This window comes from Herpailurus yagouaroundi, unplaced genomic scaffold (genome assembly GCF_014898765.1).
Source record: "Herpailurus yagouaroundi ecotype Mexico unplaced genomic scaffold, PumYag 100, whole genome shotgun sequence".
NCBI classification, from domain to species: domain Eukaryota; kingdom Metazoa; phylum Chordata; class Mammalia; order Carnivora; family Felidae; genus Herpailurus; species Herpailurus yagouaroundi.
In genome coordinates, this window is record NW_024412391.1 from 5,371,854 (window position 1) to 5,395,060 (window position 23,207).

General features: G+C 48.2%; 1 protein-coding gene across 1 annotated transcript in view; it reads right to left on the reverse strand.

The window, feature by feature from the left end:
• Positions 1–540: 540 nt before the first annotated feature.
• CLCN1 (chloride voltage-gated channel 1) overlaps positions 541–23,207 on the reverse strand; it is a 33,499-nt gene continuing 10,832 nt past the window's right edge. The window contains exons 8-23 of the mRNA XM_040471705.1: positions 21,124–21,249; positions 20,752–20,836; positions 20,444–20,545; positions 19,872–19,956; positions 19,256–19,405; positions 13,114–13,183; positions 12,814–12,924; positions 10,925–11,138; positions 10,574–10,707; positions 7,914–8,158; positions 7,514–7,625; positions 7,111–7,190; positions 6,830–6,868; positions 3,307–3,411; positions 3,127–3,213; positions 541–2,638 (exon numbers count right to left, since the gene is read on the reverse strand). Coding sequence (XP_040327639.1) covers positions 2,267–2,638; positions 3,127–3,213; positions 3,307–3,411; positions 6,830–6,868; positions 7,111–7,190; positions 7,514–7,625; positions 7,914–8,158; positions 10,574–10,707; positions 10,925–11,138; positions 12,814–12,924; positions 13,114–13,183; positions 19,256–19,405; positions 19,872–19,956; positions 20,444–20,545; positions 20,752–20,836; positions 21,124–21,249 — 2,117 coding nt within the window. The 3' untranslated portion in view covers positions 541–2,266. The remainder of the gene's footprint in view (positions 2,639–3,126; positions 3,214–3,306; positions 3,412–6,829; positions 6,869–7,110; positions 7,191–7,513; positions 7,626–7,913; positions 8,159–10,573; positions 10,708–10,924; positions 11,139–12,813; positions 12,925–13,113; positions 13,184–19,255; positions 19,406–19,871; positions 19,957–20,443; positions 20,546–20,751; positions 20,837–21,123; positions 21,250–23,207) is intronic.

Consider the following 23,207-nt stretch of genomic DNA (forward strand, 5'->3'; position numbering starts at 1 on the left):
GCGGGTTCGTTCATTACAGTTCCTTTTTGCTCAGGGCCTGTGGAGTCGGGAAAGGTGGACTGAAGCGGCGTTCTCCCCGTCCTCCCTTCCTCCCTCCCTTCTCCCAGGAAGCCAGATGGTCCCTGAAACAGTGGCTGGAACTGGGAGGGAGCCTAGCAGACTTTGCATGAGGAGGGGTCTTGCAGACCAGAGGTCAGGTGGGGGCCTGCATTTCCCACTCTGAAGAGGAAGAACCAAGGACCTGCCCTGGGACCCTCTTAGGACTCTGACGGAGGGAGGAACTGCTCTCCGGTGCTGGGGGCAGGTGCATGGGGTTTGCTTATAGCCTATTCTAGGGGGAGGGGAGGGGCATGTGCAGGAAGAGGCTGTGGGGGGGCGGGGGGGTTGCTTTTCCTTTGGGGTTAAAGGCTGTGCAGCACGTTTTACGACAGTCCTGGAACAGGGCTGTTTTTATATTCTTGTGAATGAAACTGCTCTTGCTCAATGATTTTCCTTTGGGGGGGAGGGGGGTGCACTTTCATTTTCAAATCACTTTATTAAAGAAAAATCCAAATCTCCCATTCCTCCCCTTCCACTGCCCCACTGCCCCCCACGCCTTTCTTCTTGCCCCTCAGCTGAGGAGGGGCTCTTGGTGAATGAGTGTATGCCCTTCTCTTTGCCCCCACTTCTACATCCCATTCTGTGTCTTCCAGGTCTGGGAAATAATTCATTTTTACGGCCAGTCGTAGCATGTTTTCGTAATGTGACATTCCCACCCCAGGCCCAAGAGAGATTCTATGACATATATTACAGAGAGAATTATATATAAATATATATATATAAATATTATAGATTATTTACACATGGGCACGGGCTCACATGCCTACTGCCAACCCCCTCCCCAGGCTGTGCCCTCTCTCTCTCTCTCTCTCTCTCTCTCTCTCTCTGTCTCTCGGCCTGGGGAGGTGGAAGGGACGTGATGTTGGAGAGGGCTACAGGCTGTGTTCAATGGCACTAAACAGAATGTGGTGGCACATCTGACTATGAGTGTCTTATTTGGGGGGTGACGGAGACTGGGCACAGGGGAGGAGAAGGAGGAGAATGTCAGAAAGGGGTAAAACTGCAGAACCAGACAAGGCATAAAAGGAGGGAGGGAGGAAAGCCTTGGGTGTGGAGGCTCAGAGCACCCAAGACCACTTATAAGAAAGACAGGCTAACAGCAGACACCCTGTTGCCGATTGGGGGAGGATACGGATCTGACTTCCCCAGTGTGGGAAGCATCAAAGACATCTGCCACCTTGACTGTGAACCCTCCTCTCTCCACCTCTAGGAGAGGAACACAAAGAACCAGCCTAAAGGCTGGTGTCTGAGTGACCCAGTGACCTTGCCCTGAGCCTTGGCGCCGGGTAGAAGAAGCCACAGCCACAGCAGCGGGAGGGCACAGCTGACCCTTGGGCAGGACAGATCAGTGACAACACTGGGGAGGGGGATGTATGTTTCCAGGGAGTGACCTGGAAACTGGAGCGTGAGGAAACTGGTATGGGAGGGATTTCTGCCTGAAGGAGGTAGGAGTGACCCTGCTTCCTCCACAGAAAACTTTTCTCTGTCAGGCTGCCCCTCCTTTATCCACATTGCACTGCTTAAGTCTGAGGCAAAGGAGGAGGTGATGGGACCGGCCTTTCAGTGCCCTAGCGATGACCCTTGCCTCGTGACAGGTAGTGGGGGGGGGGGGGCAACTTCCAGGGAGCCGGTGTGAGCCAGTGGGAGAACGGGGTGGGGGGCTCTGAGAGAGGGGTGCGGACTGTTCTGGGGTATATTCCGGGGCCATCTGTCCACGAGGTCATGAGGGCCTCCCATCTCCTCCACAGGCCACAGTCATGTGGGTCCCCGCCATGGAGACTGGCAGACACATAGGCAGAGCCAGGAAGGTGTTGGGACAAGAACATCAGGGGGCTCCTGGAGAATAAGGGGAGGCCTGAAAGTCGCAGGGTATGTCCCATCCCACACACCAGAGAGACTCGGGAAACCCCACGGACTATCAGGCCCTCCGCTGGGGTTAGAAGCCCCTGCCTGTCTGCATGGGGGGACGTGGCCTAAATAACTGATCAAGGCTACTCTCTGCTGCAAGGAACCCTCCTCTAAGACTGTCACTATCCCATTTCACAATTCCCAGGAGGGGGCAGGACATCGGTGTGATCCCTCCAACCTCAGGACGTACCCTCTCCCACACAAAGCTAGCCTGGGGCCGGGGCCTCTGGACAGTCTTGAGGAGGAGGTTCTGGAGGCGTCACAGGATCAGTTCATCCTCGTCCTCCTCATCGGTGGACCGCAGACTGGGGCCCTGCAGGATATCAGCCAGCTCCTCTTCCGGCCCGGGACTCTCCACCAGCTCCAGCTCCTCCAGCTCGCCCTCCACCTTGGCTGGAGCCACCGAGAGAGGGGGCTCTGGGGAGGGGGAGGGCACGGGGGTCTCTGGGGAGGCGGGAGCCCTGTCCCCCGCCCTGGCCGCCCCAGTTCCGTCCTCAGGCAGGCTCCACGTGTCCGTGGGAGGGGGCGGGCCCCCAGGGTTCTTCCGAGCTGTCGTCGTGTTCCGGAAGCTGGCGAGGGGCGGGCGGAGCTGCACCCCGGACTTGGTGTGCCCTTCGATGGCCTTCTGCAGCTGCGGGGAGAGGGAAAGAGGGTACACGGTTGGGAAGAGGACGAAGATGGGGCAGGTGAGAGACACGGGCGCGAGAGAACAGACCCGCACGATGAGGAGGAACAGGACGCGTGGAGAGGCAGGAGACGGGGCCTGGGGAAGAGGTGCACCCGCGGGGCCGCGAGTCGCCAGCTCCTCTGGCCAGGCCCCTTCCTGGTGACCCTCAGGCCTCCTTCAGCCACATCCCACCCCATCCCATTTTCCCACAGATCACACACATGGAACTGTGACTCACGCCCTGAACCCTCACCCCAAACCCAAGCAGTCCACGAAGCTCCTGGGGGCGGTCCTCTCCACCTGCCCCTTGCGCCACCCACCCCCTCCAGTCTCCGCGTCAGAAACAGAGTGGGAAGTCTGGGGGACCCCCCCAGATGTCAAGCCATCCCCTCCCCACCCCCTTATCCTGTGCCCCTTCTTCCTCCTGCTGCTCCAGTGGGACATGCCATTACCTCCTCCAACGCCAGCACGCCCCTGAGCTTCCCCATGCTGGTCACGTAAGCAAGGTGGAGGCCGAGGAGCGAGAAGAGCGTGTGGGTCTGCAGGAAGAGAGCTGCAGGTCAGTGCGCGGCCGCCCCACACCTCCCCTGCCTGCAGCAGCCCTGAGCTGCTGGTGGTGGGCGAGGACTCGCCTTGTGCAGAGACGTCTGCTCCACCAGCTGGAAGGGAGACTGGTCAATGCAGCAGTAGTCAAAACACACCGGCTGGCTCAGCTGCTCCTTCTCCCAGGCCTCAATCTGTTGGGCAGAGTAGGGCCGTCGCTCAGTATCACGGGGCCCCCTTCAGCCTCAGATCTACAGCCGGGGCCCCAAACAGCCCTCCTAGCCAGCCCAGACCCTGAAATACGCAATGGAGTGTCACTGACCGCACTCCCCCCCTCCCCCAGTACTAGCCCCAGTACTAGCCCTCCTCCCTTCCCACCAGGGGCCAGCACCCTCTCCTCTCCTCCCTCATCAGGCCCCACATCACCTTGTCTCTCGGGCACAAAGAGCACCTCTCTGTCTTCTTGTCCTCTACCCCCTCCCCTCCCCACTCCCCACGCCCCAACCCAACTGCCCAGTCTTATTTTCCACCACTCCTGTGATACCCATTGCTCAGGGAAACCAGACGTGCCTTCCCAAACCTGCGTTTGCTATTCTCGCCCCTTGGATTCCCCTTACTGCCCCCACCCTGCCTGCACAGGCTCTCCTGACCTCCCAGGAGCAGGTTTTTCGTTTCCTATAGCACATTACTGGGCCCTCCTTTACAGAAATGACATGGATCATGCTCAGTCTTTTACTGGCGTTTGTCTTACCTCTGCCTACAGGACAGGGATGAAGAACTCTTTTTTTTTTTTTTTAATGTTTATTTATTTTTGAGAGACAGAGTGCAAGCAGGGGAGAGGCAGAAAGAGAGGCAGAACAGAGAGTCTGAAGTGAAGCGCGCTCTGCGCTGACAGCAGCGAGCCCCATGTGGGGCTAGAACCCAGGAACCACGGTATCATGACCTGAGCTGAAGTTGGCTGCTCAGCTAACTGAGCCCCCCCAGGCGCCCTGGACGTAAACTCCTAGGAGTGTTACGTGCGTTTGCCCACCGCGTGTTGTGCAGAAACCAGCACATTCGTCTCTTCCAGATTGCGGGGACTGTTTGTTGGGTGTGAAGAAGAGCTATACCGACTCACAGGGCACCTGATGTGACTGGCTGGAATCAAACCATTTTTGTTTTGTTTTGTCTATCACAGAAGCATGAAGGCACGAAGGCCTTAATCTCCTCTTGATTTAGATACACGCACCCAAATCCCCAAGATTCCAAATGATCCAGGAGAGCTCTGACTTTTATAATGGAATCTAAAATTTCCTGAAATCTCTTCTCAGTCAGCACCTTCCAATCGCTGTGCTCCTTTATTTTTCTGTTTGTCCAAGTCCCCATGTCTCAAGCTCCAGAGAAGGTCTCTGAAGGCCACGTCCCAGTTCTCGTGCCGGGTGTATGGTCCAGGCTGGTGTCCTCTCCATCTGTCCCTTCCTGGTTGTTCTGGACCGCAACCACACCTCCTCCAGGCCCCTCCTTTCCTGACGGGAGGTTCACACAGGGTTTGGCTGGTCCTCACAGCACAGGATGGATGACCACTTAGCAGGTGTGCTGGAGACATGATTTATTTGTAGGGCCCTTGCCAACCCTGGTCTGGTTGATCCTGTCCTCCTGGATCTTTCTACAACCATTTCCTGCCTTCCCTGGTTCCATTCTTGTCCTCCCTTAAGGAACAACAACAGTAACAGAACCATTTCCAGCATACATGCACCAAGCACTCCCTCTGTGCCAAGCATCATTCGGGTGGCTTTATGTGTCTTCACTCACTGAATCCTCTCCAACGACCTATCATTACCTCCATTTTACAGATGAGGAGATAGAGGAAAAGGGTGCATAAGTTGCCTGCCCAAGACGACACAAAGGTAGAGCAGTGCTTCCGACCTTGACTGCTGATCAAGTTCCAGGAACCCCCAGCTTGTGTCCAAGGGGCAGGGGATCTCTGCTTTGGGGTCCCACTACTTGTAAAGGCTCAGTCCCGGTAACAAACTGGGGCTCTAACTGTGTGTACTCCTAACAGAGGAACAGATAAACATGACCTCTGGTGACCTGTTAGTGAATTCTTCCACTCTTTCCGAAGGCGTCACCTTGATATTGCCAAGAGTGCCTTCTTGATCTCATCCGAAAACCATGTTCAGAATATCCTGAATTTTTACTCCTATGGATCTTATCCTCCTAGAATGGCCCAGTGGGTCATGTGGGAGATTACATCCCTAAAGTCTTTTTTGGGAAAGACATATGCTAAAAATACATGCTTTCTGGTGGCACTTTATTTCCAGTGGTCATTAAATAGCCCCACTGATCAACTAGCTATCTTTCCCTCTGGGGTACTTTTTAAAAGAGTATTATTATTGGTTTTGAACTCCAGCAAAATCCTCCTCAACCACTGTCATGACCCATCTGACTCCTGCCTGGGGGCAAAAGCTGTAGCTGTTCTCTCCTCTGTGCTCATCTATTCCATTTGTCCATAAGGCATTGATCAGAAGGGTGTGTGTTTTGAGGAGTGACAAGGAGAGAAAGGACATACTTCCCTCCTCTCTTGTGATGTCCCATGCCCTCCCCCATATAGTCTGGACAACCAAGAAGATGTTTATTTTAGGGGTGCCCAAGTGGCTCGTCGATTAAAGCGTTCCAGCTCTTGATTTCGGCTCAGGTCATGATCTTATGGTTCGTGAGACTGAACCCTGTGTCAGGCTCTGCACTAACAGCTCAGAGCCCGCTTGGGATTCTCTCTTTGCCCCTCCCCCACCTCAAAATAAATAAACTTTATTTAAAAAGACGCTTATTTTAAAATAATATCCATTATGGTTGTCATCTACCTACTTTTAAAAAACTCTACCTTTTCAGTTCCATGGTGGGCCTGCATTCTTTTGCTAAATGGAATGGCTGCTAATGGACCCTGTTGTGTCTCTGCAACCCCAGGGTCTGTTCGGACCGGTACTGCTCAGCTTTCTCCTCCAGATCATTGCTCCCCGTCTGTCCGCTCTGCACAGCCAGGCTTATTCAGGGCCAGATTTTCTCTACCACGGACTCAATAACTATCTTTTTTAGGAAATAGGTGTTTGTCCCAGTGGGGCACTGCTGTCAATATCTGCCCTAGGTTTTAGGTTCTTTCCAGTCTTGTTTACTGGCATTTTCTTGTAGTTCATTGTCTCAGGACCCTGACCAATCCAGCATCGTAACCTCCGGCAGGCATGGACCATTTCAGCTTCCATGCTGTTCTGCATCGCTATGTGTAACTGCTGGCTGCCTGCCATTTTACTTCAGGTGAAGCTCATGCTTCCTACACAGTCTCTGCCTGGTCCACAATATCCCGAATGTCTAAATGTTATAAGATCTAAGACTCATCTGAGCACTACGGTCCCATCCATGCCTGGAGGCTCAAAATTTCCCTCTTCTGATCCCTCTGAGAACAGCTACCTCTGAGCGCTGTGCCCAGCCCTCCCTCCATAGTCGTATCTCATTCCCAACCTCTCACAATGCTTTCTGGCCTAGACTCGCATCTTATTCTTACAACAACATAATGAAGAAAGGGAACAGTGTCTCCATTTGGCAGAACAGTCCACCCCAGGTTGTTCCTGTTTCTCTTACCTCTTCAGGTGACATGGTGTCCACCAAATCCGTTGACTCCTAGAGAAGAAAGACATAGGTCCAAGTTCTTTCCCTTTTCATGGCAGTTATGGTTCCTTTGGCCATTAGCCATCTCTCACAGGCCAGGGCCACAGATCCCTGCCTTCCTAGTCATGGTTTCTTCCATATGAACTTTCTCCATGGCGGGGCCTTCTCACTTCTACCTTGCGGACCATGGATGTCTCAGTTCGCAGAGGCACGCCCCTTTCCCTGTCCACCCTCCGCGACACATCTGCTCTCACCTGGGTTGTTTTCTTCTTTGTGGGGCGAGGTCTGCCCAGTAAGCAGCGCAGCAGGGACCGGAAGACAGAGGGTCTTTGACCTGAGGGGAGTGGCAAGTGGATGGAAACGGAAACAGAGCGGTATCTGTCCTAGGAGGAAACGGCCGGCTGGGGAGGCTCTGAGGGACCCCTGACACTTTGCCAAACAAGGTGTGTACTTCCCGGATGCGTCACCTCCATGGACACCCTCTCTCCTACCCTCTTAAATCAGCTCTTGCCCTTCCCTGGGACGGTGATATGGAGACTCAATGTATAGGTATCCCAACCCCCCGCCCCCCTCCTTATAGTAGCAGCTGTTAGGTTGAGGAGAGCCCAGAGAGAAGCCACAGGCATGAATGCGGGTGCATGCTGGGAGAATCTTCACCTGCGGGCTCCGGGGCTTCTGGCTGCTGTTTGTGGCTGGGCAGGGGCCCATTGGGCTCTTCTGGGGACAATGGAGTGGCAGGAAAGGAGCGAGGAGCGGGGAGAGGAGGCAGCTGTAAGGAACAGTAAAAATTCTCAGTCCTGGGGAAGAGGCTGCCTAGCACTTTCCTCCCCTTATCAGCTGGTGTCCTGGGAAATCTCTCGACCTCTATTCTTTCTCCCCTTTCAGAATTCCTGTGTCTCTTTGGGTTCTCATTGGTACCATCACCTGCAACCTTATCTCCTTCAGCCCCTGGCCCCCAGGGACACTGGTCTCTTTGACCTTCTAAGTGATCAGCATGCCCTCTCTGTCCTCTGCCCCAATCTATCCAGCTCCCCCAGCCCCACCCCTGCCTGGTCACCTCGGGCTTCCCAGAGAGGTCCTCCTCTTCATCCTCATCCACAAAGGCAAAGGACTCCCTCCGGCCCTCGGATGGGATGCCTTGGTGCCCCCTGCCAGCAGGCCGCGCCTTTCCATCATAAGGCAGCTCAGACAGCTTCCTGGCCATGTCCTGGGCTGCCCGCAGCCTCCGCTCAGGGCACAGGTGGCGCTGCAGGAGGGACTGCAGCTCTGACCGCTCCACGGAGCCCAGCAGGATCATTGAATCTGGGGGAGAGTGGAGCACAGCCTGAGGGCCCGCTCCTTCCACTCCCCGCTCCGCAGGATCCAGTCCGGTACAGAAGCCCAGCACCCCTGCTTCATTTCCCAGCTTTTACCCTCTCTTTCTGAAAACTCATTTCAAACATCTGCCAGGACTGACCTCACCCAATCCCTTTTATTTCACTCATTCAGCACTTAGAGACCCAATTGATACTATCCTACTTAGTGCTAATTTGTACTTATTTGAATGCAGCCCTTCCTTATACAGGCTGTTTGTAAATAGGTGAACTTGGCATCAAAATAGCTAATCAACCCTGTCTCAAAAAAAAAAAAAAAAAAAAAAAAAACCAAAACACTTTAAAATCCACTTATATAGGCTGAGATGTGAATATACTTTGAAAGAAGTGTACAAAGATATCTGATGCTTAATCACTTAAAGACTCTGGGTCCTTCTAGGATATAAACAAAACGCCTACTTTTCCTGGGAAGGTGTTTCATATACGGAAATTTCTGCTATAATGAACCTTTTCATTAAGTTGTAAGCCCATAAAATTGTGGCAGTGTTATTAAGATAAAACTTACCATTAAGTCTTTGTCATTATTATGAAAACCTTGTATCTCATTGGCTGTACCCAGACTCCAATGAAAAGCCACTGCTTTAGAGGCCACTTAAAAAGTATTTGGGATTTGGGGAAAATATTAAAATGAGTCTAACCTGAACAATTTGGATACTCTGATTATCTGAAATCAGGAACTAACAAATTTAATGGCTCCAAGTGGCCGTACATGATTCTTCTTAATTACACTAATTCAAGCACTAGGCGAGTATCGATTTAATATCTAGTAAATACCTACAGGGAGACAGCCTGAAGGGGATAGAAGTTACAGTGTCTGCCCTCAAAGAATTCCCAATCTAGTGAGACATAGATATATAAACTACACAAGAAATAATACACAGCAGGATTAAATGCCAAAGGATGATGAAATAAAGTAGTGTGTGAAATCACTGCTTTAAACCATTCACTCCTCGGAGCGCCTGGGTGGCTCAGTCGGTTAAGCGTCGACTTTTTTTTTTAATGTTTATTTATTTGAGAGAAGGAGAGAGAGAGAGAGAGAGGGAGAGCACAAGCAGAGGAGGGGCAGAGAGATAGAGAGAGAGGGAGACACAGAATCCGAAGCAGCCTCCAGGGTCTGAGCTGTCAGCAAAGAGCCCGACATGGGTCTTGAACTCATTAACTGTGAGATCATGACTTGAGACAAAGTTGGACATTTAACCGACTGAGCCACCCAGATGCCCCAAGTGTGGACTCTTGATTTTGGCTCAGGTCATGATCTCACGGTTCGTGAAATCGAACCCTGAGCGGAGCTCTGCACTGACTGTGCAGAGAGTACTTGGGATTCTCTCTCCCTGTCTCTCTTTGCCCCCACCCCCCAAAATAAATAAACAAACATTAAAAAGGATAAACCATTCACTCCTTCATACAGAACGGTTTCCTCTGCCCCTCACGTCGGGCACTAAAGAACAGCTACCGTTTAGTGAAGTAGCAAAGAGAACCACGTAAGGGGCTAAGCCTCACTGTTCATGGATTCCTTGATTGCAAATTTGTCTCCTGTCTCAAATACGGGGGCGTATTTGTAACCCCCAGATCAGTGCTCAAGGTGCCCTCGCCGTCATTCACAGACCTGTACAGAGCGGCGAATGACCGGGGGCCTCCCTGTGCACGTGTTCCCAGCTAAGCTGCAAAAGTGATGCTCTGCTTCTTGTTTCAGCTCCCATAGTGTAAACAAGCATTCTTTCCATGGTCTGTTTAATGCCACATTTTCACATTTTTGTTGGTTCTGTGTTGGTGATTTTGCTGCTTAAACCCCACCCTACCCCTCCCCATCCCCAAGCAAGAAGGCTGTGATAGGCCTTATGGAGAACATCCGTGTGCTAGGCAAGCTTCGTTCAGGCCTGAGTTATAGCCCTGTCGGCCATGAATTCTAGTTAGTGAACCAACACTATATACATGAAATAAGCTGTCTTTAAAGAGAAACACACATAAACCAAGTTTATGCATTGATTAGTTGAAGAAAATGTGACCAGAGGAACCTAACCCTGTATTTCCTCCAGGGCAATGGTTCAGTATCATATCCCTAATTCAGTGTTCATGGCAACTTTAGAGAACATAACTACAATGACTAATGAGAATCAGCTATAGTTCTCTAATTGGATTTTTCACTATCTTCTTGCGCTTGTGTTAGGACTGTATTTTTCCTTCTCAAAGATGATCGTGTTCCTTAAGGAACACAGGCTGGGTATGCTGTGGCACAAATGGGTGGTCTCTAATGACAAGCCCACACTACAGTGTCTCTTCCACCTCTGTGGAGCCCTTGTTCAGGTCGCTAGCTCAGGAGTTTATTTCCTTCCTTCCCACTGACCTTTCGAATCAACCAGTGGTAAAGTCTTGACTGTGGTGGTCTGGAGCAGGGTTTGCAATTCCCCATACGTGCAGGCGGCTGAAACAAACTTCACATCACGCACCATGATGTCCTCAACAAAGATTGTAAATTTGCTACAGAGGAAGAAAGCATGGGGGTTAGCCCCACCATACGCTTGTTCCTTTGCCATCCCAGGCATTCCATCACTCATAATATTCATCAAGTACATGGGAACATAAAAGTAAGTAAAAAGCAGTGTTTCCAAATGTTGACCCTAACCTCGGTCTCAACCTCAGAACCTCCCACCCCCACCCCATCAAGTCTGAACTAATTCCAGCTGGTGCCCCTGACCTGAGCTGGTTCCAACCAAGGTCAGGCAAGTAGGGTAGCTTCTTGACCTGGATGATGCTGTCATAGAGGGAGGGCTGCAGGCTCTGAGCCACCATGTTGGCCAAGATGACAGCCACCATCATGGGGAGGATGTGGGCAATCTGACCCGTTAACTCGAAGCAAATCACAGCTGTGGAGACCGTATGGGACACTGCGCCAGTCAGTGCTGCTGCCCCTAGAATGACACACAGGAAGCGGTGGGTTAGGGTTGCCATTCCTGGCATGGAGGGCACGTGAGGATGCCATGGGAGTGACGTAGAATGGGGAGACATGACCCCAGTCAGTACCAACACTCCTGACATAATCATCTGTCAAGAGTAGTGGTGAGAATGCTCAAGTATTAGAAAACCATTTTAATCTTACTCGATGTCCTTTGGCAATTTGCAAAATCATTGTGTGTGCCCAGATTTTCACTTATAAAATGAAGACAGTGATGTCCTATCTATTCCTTGCTTTAGAAAGTTTGGATCATTCTGTTTTGTTTTGTTTTGTTTTGTTTTGTTTTGTTTTGTTTTGTTTTGTTTTGTTTTGAAGTAGTCTCTACACCCAGTGTGGAGCTTGAACTCACAACCCTGAGATCAAGAGTCACATGCTCTACCGACTGAGCCACCCAGGCGCCCCAGAAGTTTGGACTGTTCTTAACTGAGCATTTTAAAACCCAGTGATAGCATTTTACTTTGGGCCTCAGGTTTTGATGTCAACAATTTATGAATGAAGAGGGTCAAACCCAGGACTCAGGCTGTGGACTTGGAACATGACACCTGTGTCAGATCCTGGTTCTACAGTTTCTCAACTGTGCGAACAGAACTTGATGCTTCTGGAATCCCATATTCTTATCTCTGAGGTAAATGAGGTATTAAATAAGTTGTAAGGCCCTTGCAGACCTACAATGTTATGATTCTGTGAACTCTTTGAAAACAGAATCTGTCTTGTTTGTTTTTAGTTATGTTTTCCCATCAACAGAAATAGTTGCTAGAAGGTATACATGGAAAGAGAACAAGAAAAATTTACAAAAGAGAAGGGCACAGTCAGTAGAGCGTGCAATTCTTGATCTCGGGGTGGTGAGTTCAAGCCCCATGTTGGGTGTACCGCTTACTTGGTGGGGAATAAGAGCAGATGACTCTTACTGATGAAAGAGGCTTTTGTAAAGGACTGTGATCGGGGAGTAAGGTCGCCATATGCAATGCAAAGCCGGTTAAGGCTTCTATATTTAAGGGAGGCATGGCCTTAGATATTATGGGATTTTGGTGAAGAACATAGGAGGGAGGAGGCATACTAATTTTGAGGATTACACTGGCTTCTGTGTTAGACATGGTTTCAGTTGGATTATCACAGATTATCAGAATGTTAGGACCGTGAGATATCTCAGAAGTCACGTGAGGGCAAAGAAAGTGGGGTGCAGAAAGGTAGCTAACTTGCTCTGTAGTCATGCAGGTGACAAGTGGCAGAGATGAGCACATGTTCTTAGGTCTTAGTCATGTACTCTTAAGTCCCGTCAATATTGGCACATCTGTAGGTTGGGAGTATCCAAGCAAGTCACCTGCATTGCTGTTTCTCTGATTCTTTGGAAGCAAAGAAAAAACCCTCACCAAACATTCAGACACAATCCTAGGTGCTTTCCTTCTTATCTTGTTTAATCCCCATAATAATCCCTTTTCTACAGAAAGAAACTAAGGCTCAAAGACATTCAATAAGAGCTAATGAGAGTCAGAGCCAAGGGCTGATTATTTGAACAAAAGTTGAATCAAATAGCAAAAAATTAAAACCTCATTGTGAAGCCTGGAATAAAGATGTCATGGGAGAGTTTGAGTGTGGCCATTAGGGATTCCGGAGGGTAGAATGTGTCTCACCAATTACTGCATAGCCCCCGGGTAGGATCTTGTAGATGATGTCATCGAATAGGATACCGTCAGGGAATAGCATGGCCATGATCTCTCCCACCAGTCTTCCAAACGCAGCTCCTAGAGGAAAGACAAAACGAATGAAGGTATTGAAAGATCCAAGTTCCAGATCCTCTATATTTTCAGAGCCAATCCCTGCTTGGGCACTAAGACCAAACATAGGCCCCAAGCATCCAGACCTTTCCTTGATTTCCCAGTACCCTAGATTGCAGCTCTCAGTAAGATCCCAGGCTTCCCACCAGAACTTACCTAGCACAAACACAGGCATGAAGCCTCCACAGGGTATGGGCATAGTGGTGGCCACGATGGACATCCAAAACTGGGGTAAAAAGAGGCATCAGGACACCCTCTCAACCCTGCCCAATACACATGCATACACTCCACCCTCTCCCCACTTCCAACCCTCCTTCTTGCTTCGAGAGTCACAGAAACCCTGGGATAGCAAATCCTTTTGGAAGCCATTTTGTCTGCACCCTTCCTCCAGAACCAAAAAAAAAAAAACGTGGAGTGCTCAGTCTAAGAGACAACCAAAGAAACATTATAAGAAAGTTCCTCCTGATCGTTAACTCAAATCATTCTGACTTGGAGCGACTGTGTTTGCCTTTAGGCAATCTAGAAGGAAGAGTGGAGCCCCTGAAGACTCCTGTCCCTGCTCCAGAAGGCTCCTGGCCTATACTGTACCCTCTTAGCCTGAAAAGGTCACCTCAGCTGAACAGCCTAAAAGTCTTGAAGCTGGAGGACATCTTTTCCCAGTCAGATTATGTTTCTGAAAAAGAGCCCATTTCTAAGTGGCAGACACCTTAAAGTCTTAGTGACTTACTACATGACTAATGTAGCTTTGAGGTGGTCATTTACAAAGCTGTTTATATGGTAAACCTCACAAGGGAGTCTGGAGCGAAGCCTGTCTTGCCGGAGCCATTTCCTAACATCAAATCACCTTAAGCAGAGATTCAAAACACATCAGATCTGTCCTGCCATCCTGGAAGGGCACACTGAGAAACCTAGCCAATCTCCAAGGACAACTCTGTCGGGAAGTATTCCAACAGAAATTGGAACAATTTTAGCAAAAGCAATAGGTACATTCTGTGGCAAGGAATGCAGAAGAATTGAGAAATAAGAGTGGAGAAAAGAGTATTGGTTGAGCTTTTGAAATAATCTGTGAAAGAAATAAAAATGTGAGACATAGCATGTGAATTAGGTTTACGTATCACTTCCAAAATAAGTCAGCTAATCTTACAAAAGGATCTCAAACTAATTTGGTGAAAGATGGTAGCAGCTAAGTCCGAACAAATTGACAGGATGAAACATTTACAATTAAAAACCTATGCAAATTTACTGTAAGCTGGTAAGAAATAAATTTCTTAATATTCTGAACCTTAGAAAGATTCCCTTGAGGAGTGCCTGGGTGACTCGGTCGGTTAAGTTTAGGTCGTGATCTCACGGCCTGTGAGTTCGAGCCCTGTGTCTGACAGCACAGAGCCTGCTTGGGATTCTCTATCTCCCTCTCTCTCTGCCCATCCCTCATTCATTCTCTGTCTCTCTCTCTCTCTCAAAATAAATAAAAATTAAAAAAAAAAAAAAAAGATTCCATTGAGACAGGGCTGGTGTCAAGAGCCATGACAGAAACTCTGGGAAGGTTTCTTTCCAGAAGCTCTGAGTTGATGCAAAATGCATACATACTTCTTTAGGTCAGAATATGAGTGGGTAAAACAGTTGAGAACTGCAAAGTCAAGTGAAGAGATATAAACTAAGAACGCCTTGAGTAGAAAGCAACCGCATGCCTCTTCTCTACCTGCTCTCAGCACTGGCATGGTGCTCATAAATGCAAGTCAGATGTAGGTAGGTCACTGGGGAGGGAGGGAAGGAGGGAGGAAGGAAACAAAGAAGAGAGTTTGCTTGGTCCATGCAAGTGTCCATGCAAATAGTGTCCATACAAAACAGAAAAGGCTTCTCAGAGATAATATTTGCTACAACACCCAACAGAAATGCTCACTGGTAAACTGGTTGAAACTGCAGATGACCAGACACCATGTCAGTCTGTCTAGACATGGAGTTCTAGACCCTTCTAGTTTAACCTTCATAAGTGATTCTGACATATAACAATTGGAGACCCCTTGAACTATTCTGTGCCATCTTTTTGGAATAAGCACATGAAAGCCATATAGAATTTTGTTGGCTTGGGTTAACCTGAACACTCCAGTAATACAGATAATACGTGGATAATAGGGCTGAATTCAGAGGACAAAGTTTGGATTATCCCCCAAGATATGTGTAAGAACAGATGAGGATCAGAGGACATGGAAGTGATCAACCCCTGTAGCACAAAGAATGACATATGAGGTTAGCAAACTCTCTGAGCTATTAGCGCATGAAAGGAAGGATCCAGAAGCAATGTAAGTAATGTGGAACACAAATAACTCCCAAGAATTTAAACACCCAGTTCTAGAGAATTGGGAAAGTAGACACCTGTTATGACAGATGTCACTTTATTTAGACCCTCCACAAGAAGGAGTGCTATGAAGAATTCTACTGAACCCTGGGCTATGCTGAACAGTGATACCAGGTAATGATGTTGGACTCTTAAAAAGGGAAACTGAGAAGTTGTAATATTCATACCCATTGTGGGAGCTGGTGACTTACCGCATGGTGATACTTTCTATGTCTTAAGACTGAGGAATACAGAAGTTCCTTTCATCAATAGCTGAGAACCTTATCTACCTGTATGGATACTGCCTGTGTACGTATGTATGTATGTATGTGTGTATATATATGTGTGTGTGTATAGGTAACCTACTACCTATACTTTAAATTTTTTTTTTTTTTTTAAGACAGAGAGAGACAGAGCATGATTTGGGGATGGGGCAGAGAGAGAGAGTGAGACACAGAATCCGAAGCAGGCTCCAGGCTCTGAGCTGTCAGCACACCCTACGTAAGGCTCGAACTCACGAACTGTGAGATCATGACCTGAGCTGAAGTTGGACACTCAACCAACTGAGCCACTCAGGCACCCTTTTTAAAAAAATGTTTTTTAAATTTATTTTTAAGACAGAGAGACCATTACCTACACTTCAGAATAAAGGGATGTGTATGTGTCCAACAGCAGAACAGTGAAAATGCTGGAAGCAATGATAATCAATCAGACAATATCAGATTTATAGCAGTGAGTGGTTTTATGTGTATAAATATTATATAATAGCACAGGCCTGCTACATACTGTGGGGCTTGAAACATAGCCCAGGAAGTACATGAGTTTCTCCCCCTGACACGTTTATGATATACACATTATCAAGGATGTAATTCAGTGAGAAATTAATAATAGTGACATACAGTTGAGTCCTGCTATATAATCCAATTAGGCTTCTTAGAATAAACTTTAATCTGTGAAGTTGAATCCAGATGTATACTTGGGAATCTGGGATGAGGTGAAGTGAGGTGTAGGGGAAATGTTGAAAAATATACAGTATTTTGTTTCTTCAAAACTTCTCAAAAGCTTGACATTTTCTTGTAATTATTTTTTATTATTTATTTATTTATTTATTTATTTTTGCTCCTTCTACTATCTTGGAACCTGTGGAGGCCTGCTGGGAACAGGACTCCTGAAAATGACAAGTATGTCTGGAAGGCTGTGGTCCAAAGCCATTTTTGCTGGCTATAAGCGGGGTCTCCAGAACCAGAGGGAACAACAGCTCTTCTTAAAATTGAAGGTGTTTATGTCGAGATGAAACTGAATTCTATCTAGGCAAGAGATGTGCTTCTGTGTACAAGGCAAAGAACAATAGAGTGACTCCTGGTGGCAAACCGAACAAAACCAGAATACTCAGGAAAAGTAACTCATGCTCCAGGAAACAGTGGCATGGTTCGTGCCAAATTCCAAAGCAACCTTCCTACTAAAGCCATTGGCCACAGAATCTGTGTGACGTTGTACCCCTCAAGGATTTAAACTAACTGAAAAGTAAATAAATAAAGATGTAGATTTGTTCTCCTGTAAAAAAAAAAAAAAGTTGGTTTTTTGTTTGTTTGTTTGTTTTTAATTTTAGAGAGAGAGAGAGTGCATGTAAGCAAGGGAGAGGGGCAGAAGGAGAGAGAGAATCCTAGACAGGCTCCACAGCTAGCACAGAGCCTGACGTGGGGCTCAATCCCATGACCATGAGCTCATGACCTGAGCTGAAATCAAGAGTCAAATGCTCAACTGACTGAGTCACCCAGGCACCCCAAAACCTTGACATTTTAAAAGTATATATGATCCTATCAACAACAGCCAAATTACAGAAACAGCCTAAATGTCCATCGACTGAAGAATAGATAAAAAAGATGTGGTATATATACACAATGGAATAGTACTTGGCGATCAAAAAGAATGAAATCTTGCAATTTGCAGCAACATTGATGGAATTAGAATGAATTATGCTAAGCAAAATAAGTCAGAGAAAGATAAATATCATATGACTTCACTCATACGTGCAATTTAAGAAACAGAACAGATGAACATAGAGGAAGGGAAGGAAAAATAAGATGAAAACAGAGAGGGGTGCCTGGGTGGCTCAGTCGGTTAAGCGTCCGAATTCGGCTCAGGTCATGATCTCACAGTTCATGGGTTTGAGCCCCGCGTCGGGCTCTGTGCTGATAGCTTGGGGCCTGGAGCCTGCTTCGGATTCTGGGTCTCCCTCTCTCTCTCTCTCTCTCTCTGCCCCTCCCCCGCTCACGTTCTGTCTCCCACTCTCTGTCAAAAATGAATAAACATTAAAAAAAATTAAAAAAAAAAAAAAAAAAACAACAGAGAGGGAGGCAAACCATAAGAGACTCCTAAGTACAAAAAACAAATTGAGGGTTGATGGGAGGCGGGGCTTGGGTGGGGGAATGCACTAAATGGGTGATGGGTATTAAGGAGGGCCCTTGGGATGAGTACTGGGTGTTATACTAAATTCTACTCCTGGAACCATTATTACATTACTTTAACTAACTTGGATTTGAATAAAATTTAAAAAAAAGTATATATGATCCCAAAGTTACCATACAGCTCAGTCTATATTATTTTCCTTGAACAATAAATTCTGAGATGCTATCAAAACTTGGACTCGGTTACTTACAGGAAGCTGCGATTTATAAGTGAGAGAAGATGAACGCTGTACTGGAAGTCCAAAAGTCAAATCCCTAACAAGACAGCGAGACTACTTTTACGATAAAAATATCAAATCTTGTGAAGGAAGAAACAAAAACGGACCTAATTAATAAAGCAGGTGTGCAAAATATGGAAGCTGTTGACCCACTGAACCCACATGGAGTGGAACGGGAAAGAACATGCACAGATACAGCTTCCAGAAACCCAGAGCAAATCCTGAGAATGTAAGTCACAGACTTGGAACCTGGTGCGTCAAGCACCTGGTATCTTTAATCATGGGATCCTTGGCAAGTACATTAAAGGAGCAGCAAAAAACAAAGACATTTTTTCCAACCATAAGCATATATAACTTAGTGACTCATATCCTGCAAAAATATAGATTCACAAAAATTATCATGGATAAGTTAATAGCAAGGTATTCAAAAGCATGAAGGTTCAGTGTGGACAGTCTTTTACTTGAGAACCCTAATATACAGAGGAAATCTTGGAACATACAGGCAACACGCACTGTCAGTAATAAGGCAATCATCGAAAGAGAAAAAAGAAAGGCAAGCAGCAGCCAGAAGAGATGTCACAACTAGGGGTGGAAATAAAAATATCTTTGTATAAGGCGGTGACTGAGAAGCTTAGGAATACATGGTCCTTGATGGGCAGACATGGAAGAGAACGGATGTAAGAGACCAGTTGTGGTTTCCTAACTGAAATTAGGAGAAAAAGGCTTGAGAGTGGTAAAATCCTCACGGCCTCGCTACCTAACTAGGGAACAATACCATGTATAAAAATTACATATAGCCACTAATAAAATTGATTTAAATATTTTATCTCTTTTGCAATTCTAGAAAAGAGATTACCCACTAGACAGGGGGAAAATGGATATGCAAATCATCCAAAAATGGATAATCAGACGCATGGAGAATGAAGTATACAATTCTCTAATATGTGGTGGGATTTGGTTAGCTTATCTTAGGTGTTCCCACAGTCATCTATACTGCTCCACCCCGTCTTGTCCTTGTTTACCAGGCTGCTGTGACATCTTAGGCACTTAGCAAGTGGAACTTTTAGCAGGCTTATGGTAATGATGGTAACATCGCTAAGTTGACATGAATAGACACTGGCTCACTCCTATAGATGGGCAACTTACCTGCGCTAAGGTTTCCAGCTACTTGTTTTCCGGTCCACATGAAGTTTACCCTTTTCTATCCTACGCAAACCATGGGTTCCAGGTTGAAAACAGACAGAAGCTTAGGGGGTCAGGAGTGCAGGGAGGGGTACCTTCATGATAAAGAAGAGGAGGATGATGATGACGACGTTGACTTGTGGATGGATCCACACAGCCGACTGGCCCAGGCTTGCAGGGTCACCCACATGCTTTACCCACGTGTTGTTGTCAAAGAGGGTACTGATGGCTTCACGAGGCATCAGCTGTGAGAGGGAGAAGCAAAAGGGGGCAGGTCTCCAAGGATGTTTGGTGCTAGCCCTTTGTACAGAACTGATTCTCCTGGGGTTTCCCGGGTAGCTCAGTCAGTTAAGCATCCGACTTCAGCTCAGGTTATGATCTCATGGTTCATGAGTTCGAGCCCTGCATCGGGCTTTCTGCTGTCAGCGTGGAGCCTGTTTGGGATTCTATCTCTCCTTCTCTCTGCCCCTCCCTCTCTCTCTCCCAAAAAACAAACAAACAAACAAACAAACAAACAAACAAACAAAGTGGATTCTCTCTTCTCATTTTTCAAGGGTCTCTCTTGTCTGTTCTTGGGGAGAGATTCTACACTTGGGTAAAAGTACCTGTGCTCAGAAGCTGGAGGGATGTCTGTGCTGTGGCCCTGCCCTGGCTTAGTCCAAGCTCAGTGACCTGACGCCCACCTCCCTCCCCAGACTCTTTGGAGCTGACCTCTCCAGCCATGAATTGACCCATTCCTGGTGGAAAAGTGAATGAAGCGATGACAAAGGTGACGATTCCGGGATACAGCAGGCGACTGAAAAAGACACAGATTTAAGCCCCCCCAAGTTAGCCACAGTGGATGTCACAATGAGCTGGCTAGCTGGGTCCTAGTAGCCCACTGCAGACTTAGCTCTTTATTTTTATTTTCTTTTTTTAGGAGAGAGAGAAAGTGAGTGAGGGAGAGGGGTGGGGCGGGGGGAGGGAGAGAGAGAGAGAGGAGAGAGAGCCCATGAACTGTGAGATCATGACCTGAGCTGAAACCAAGAGTCAGATGCTCAGTCCACTGAGCCACCCAGGCATCCCATCCTCAGCTCTTTAAACACAGAATGTTCTTGCCACCAAAAAGCAATCTTTAACGGGCAAACCACACCGTGTTCTCTCTCTATGTGGAATATCAGGGCTCCTATATTTTATCTCAAGTCATGTATTGGCATTTACAGCCTTTGAGAAAGATTAAAAGGGAGGGGCTTGTGGAGAAAGCAGAAAGTAAATGGGTAGGACACAGAAGGGCAGTGACTCACTGCTTCGCCAGAAATCGGCTGAGGGCCTTGTGCCTTCGGACACCAAGCATGACTTGGCGGTGCAGATACACAAATACAGCTCCCAGGAACCCACAGCAAATCCTGAGGGTGCAAGTCGTACAGCAATGGAACCCTCATCCCAGACCTGGCTGTGGCAGGGAAACAAATACCAGGCACCCACCCTCCCCCAGCAACTCACACTCACCCACGCCTGCCCCCAGGCTTTCAGCTTGGGCCCCTCCCAGCCCAAAGCCGCACCCTGCCCTGCCCCCACCCCCAGCTAACCACTCCCAGGGCACTCCACTGACCCGATGATGGCAAAGGCTGGGAGTTCCTGCAGGTCAAAGGGGAAATCCATTCGGAAATTGGTTCTGAAGAGGGCGGTGATGGTGACTACGGGATGGAAAGGCATGGTGGGAGCGCCACAAAGACCCGAGAGGAAGCCAGAATCATCAGCCGAGGGTCAATTCCTTCCTTCCTCCGAGGCCAATGTCACCTCTTCCACTGAATTTCCAGTTTTTATGGCCGAACACTGCCCTTCTACTCCGTGATCCAGGACCTATATCTTTGCTCTATATCCTTGGGCCCACTTCCGAAATAATGCCATCCATTCCTTTTCTAAACCGCCCTAAGGAGCTTCCCTACACGCCCCATTACCAGCCTCCCTCTTTCCCTGTTACCGGCATCCTTGTTCCACACGGCCAGCACGCGGAAAACAAAGGCACTGAACGTGGCCGCAAAGAATCCTCGCCAGTAGTTCCGCACGGCAAAGTAGGTAGAGGTGACCTCGATGCTGAACAGCACTCCTGCAGGGGCGTGGGGGTGGTCAGGGCCAGACAGAGTAGGAGGCTCTCCCCCAGCCCCCACCCTGTGGCCCCGAGGTGCTTTTGCTGAAACCTGAATCACAGGGGAAGCAGCAGTGGGAAGTAATGGTCTCCTGGAACCTCACGCTCTAAAACATACACCTGCTCACGCTGGCGGTTGTTTGCAGGCCGGGGATGTGGTCCAGTAAGATACAGAGAGGAGCTCGGGGTGGGGGACGGGGAGTGTGGTCCTCAACCCACAGACCGAGGGGGTCAGGTGGTCCCACCCTCTCTCTCCCTTAGAAAGTAGGGTTGGGTGGGATTCACGATTGTCAGATAGCCACAGGGACTTAAGGGTTGTTGCAGAGTTTCTGCAGGGAAGTTATGGGAGAAAACATTTCCAGAGCAGGTGCTCAGCAGAGCTGTGAGGCAGAGCTCAGGACCCACGGGAACTCTCCTTCACATTCCCTCCAATCTCTACTCCCTCCTCCCAGGTACCACATACCTTGAGGCAACTTTATAAGGAACAAATAAGAAAAATGAACATGAGAAGCCTTCATGAGAGCTGACAATAATCAATATTCCAAGAAAAGAAGAGGATTCATCAAAGTGTTTAAAACTTAATATTAGGGGCGCCTGGACGGCTCAGTCGGCTGAGTGTCTGACTCTTGATTTTGGCTCAGGCCATGATCCCGGGTCATGATATTGAGCCCTGTGCATGCACGTTGAGTGCAGAGCCAGCTTAATATTCTCTCTCTCTCTCTCTCTCTCTCTCTCTCTCTCTCTCTCCCCCTCTCCCCTGTGCGTGCTCTCTCTCAAATTAAAAAAAAAAGTTAACATTAAAAACCTGACATAAAATAACAAAAACAAGGGGAAAAACCAAGAGGCTAGGAGTTAAAAACAATTTTGTTTCAGAAAGGTGAGTGGGGCAGAAGGAAAGCTAATTAAAAGGCCTAAATAGCACTGTTTCTTTTTTTTTTTTTTTTTTTTTTTTTGGGACAGAGAGAGACAGAGCATGAACGGGGGAGGGGCAGAGAGAGAGGGAGACACAGAATCAGAAACAGGCTCCAGGCTCCGAGCCATCAGCCCAGAGCCCGACGCGGGGCTCGAACTCACGGACCGCGAGATCGTGACCTGGCTGAAGCCGGACGCTTAACCGACTGCGCCACCCGGGCGCCCCAATAGCACTGTTTCTGAGCAGATGCTGGAGGGGAAAATGAGGAGGTCGATACACAGACCGATAGCAAGCAGAAGGAGGGACAAAGTGAGGAACGCTAATGAGGGCCTAAAAGCGAGATTCAAGAGACAGCAAGGAAAATAACCTTTGAACGTATTAAGAATACGGGAGTGGACTTTGATTAGATGCAGGATAAAAATTGATGGCAAGAAATAGTAGCTAGCTAAGCCTCATCTTTATGGAAAATGAGGAAGAGAAACCAGAAAAATGCAGCATGAAACTAGATGAGTGGAGGAGAGGCCTGGGCCCAAGAGCAACCAGGAACCAGCTAAGGTGCGTCTCCTCCCTTCCCCCCACGGTGAACGGTTGCTGGTCTGAGACCCCTCAGGTAGCAGCTTCCGTCCGAGCCAATGTTTTTCTCCCTGTTCTACATGCAAAGTCACAACTCTGGACTCCTCCGGGACCGCCCCGCTCTGTTTCACAGGTGACAGTCAATAGTTGAGTAAGTTACTTGCTCCAAGAGGATAGTGGCCTGCCGGTTACTCCCTCACAGAGTAGCTGCAGCATTTTGGCCGAGGGTCCCTAGGGGTCAGCTCAAAAGTCACCTTCTCTGGGAAGGCATTCCAGGTGCCCCTCGTCAGGTGGAAACAGCTGACTGTCTCAGAATTTTGGACTGTTTGAGCACTTGTTGTGTGTTTCCATCTCTGAGTTCCCCCTAGGATCAAAAGTTCCTTGGAAACCACAACCTAATACAATGCCTGACACATCGTCGGGGCTTTCTGTC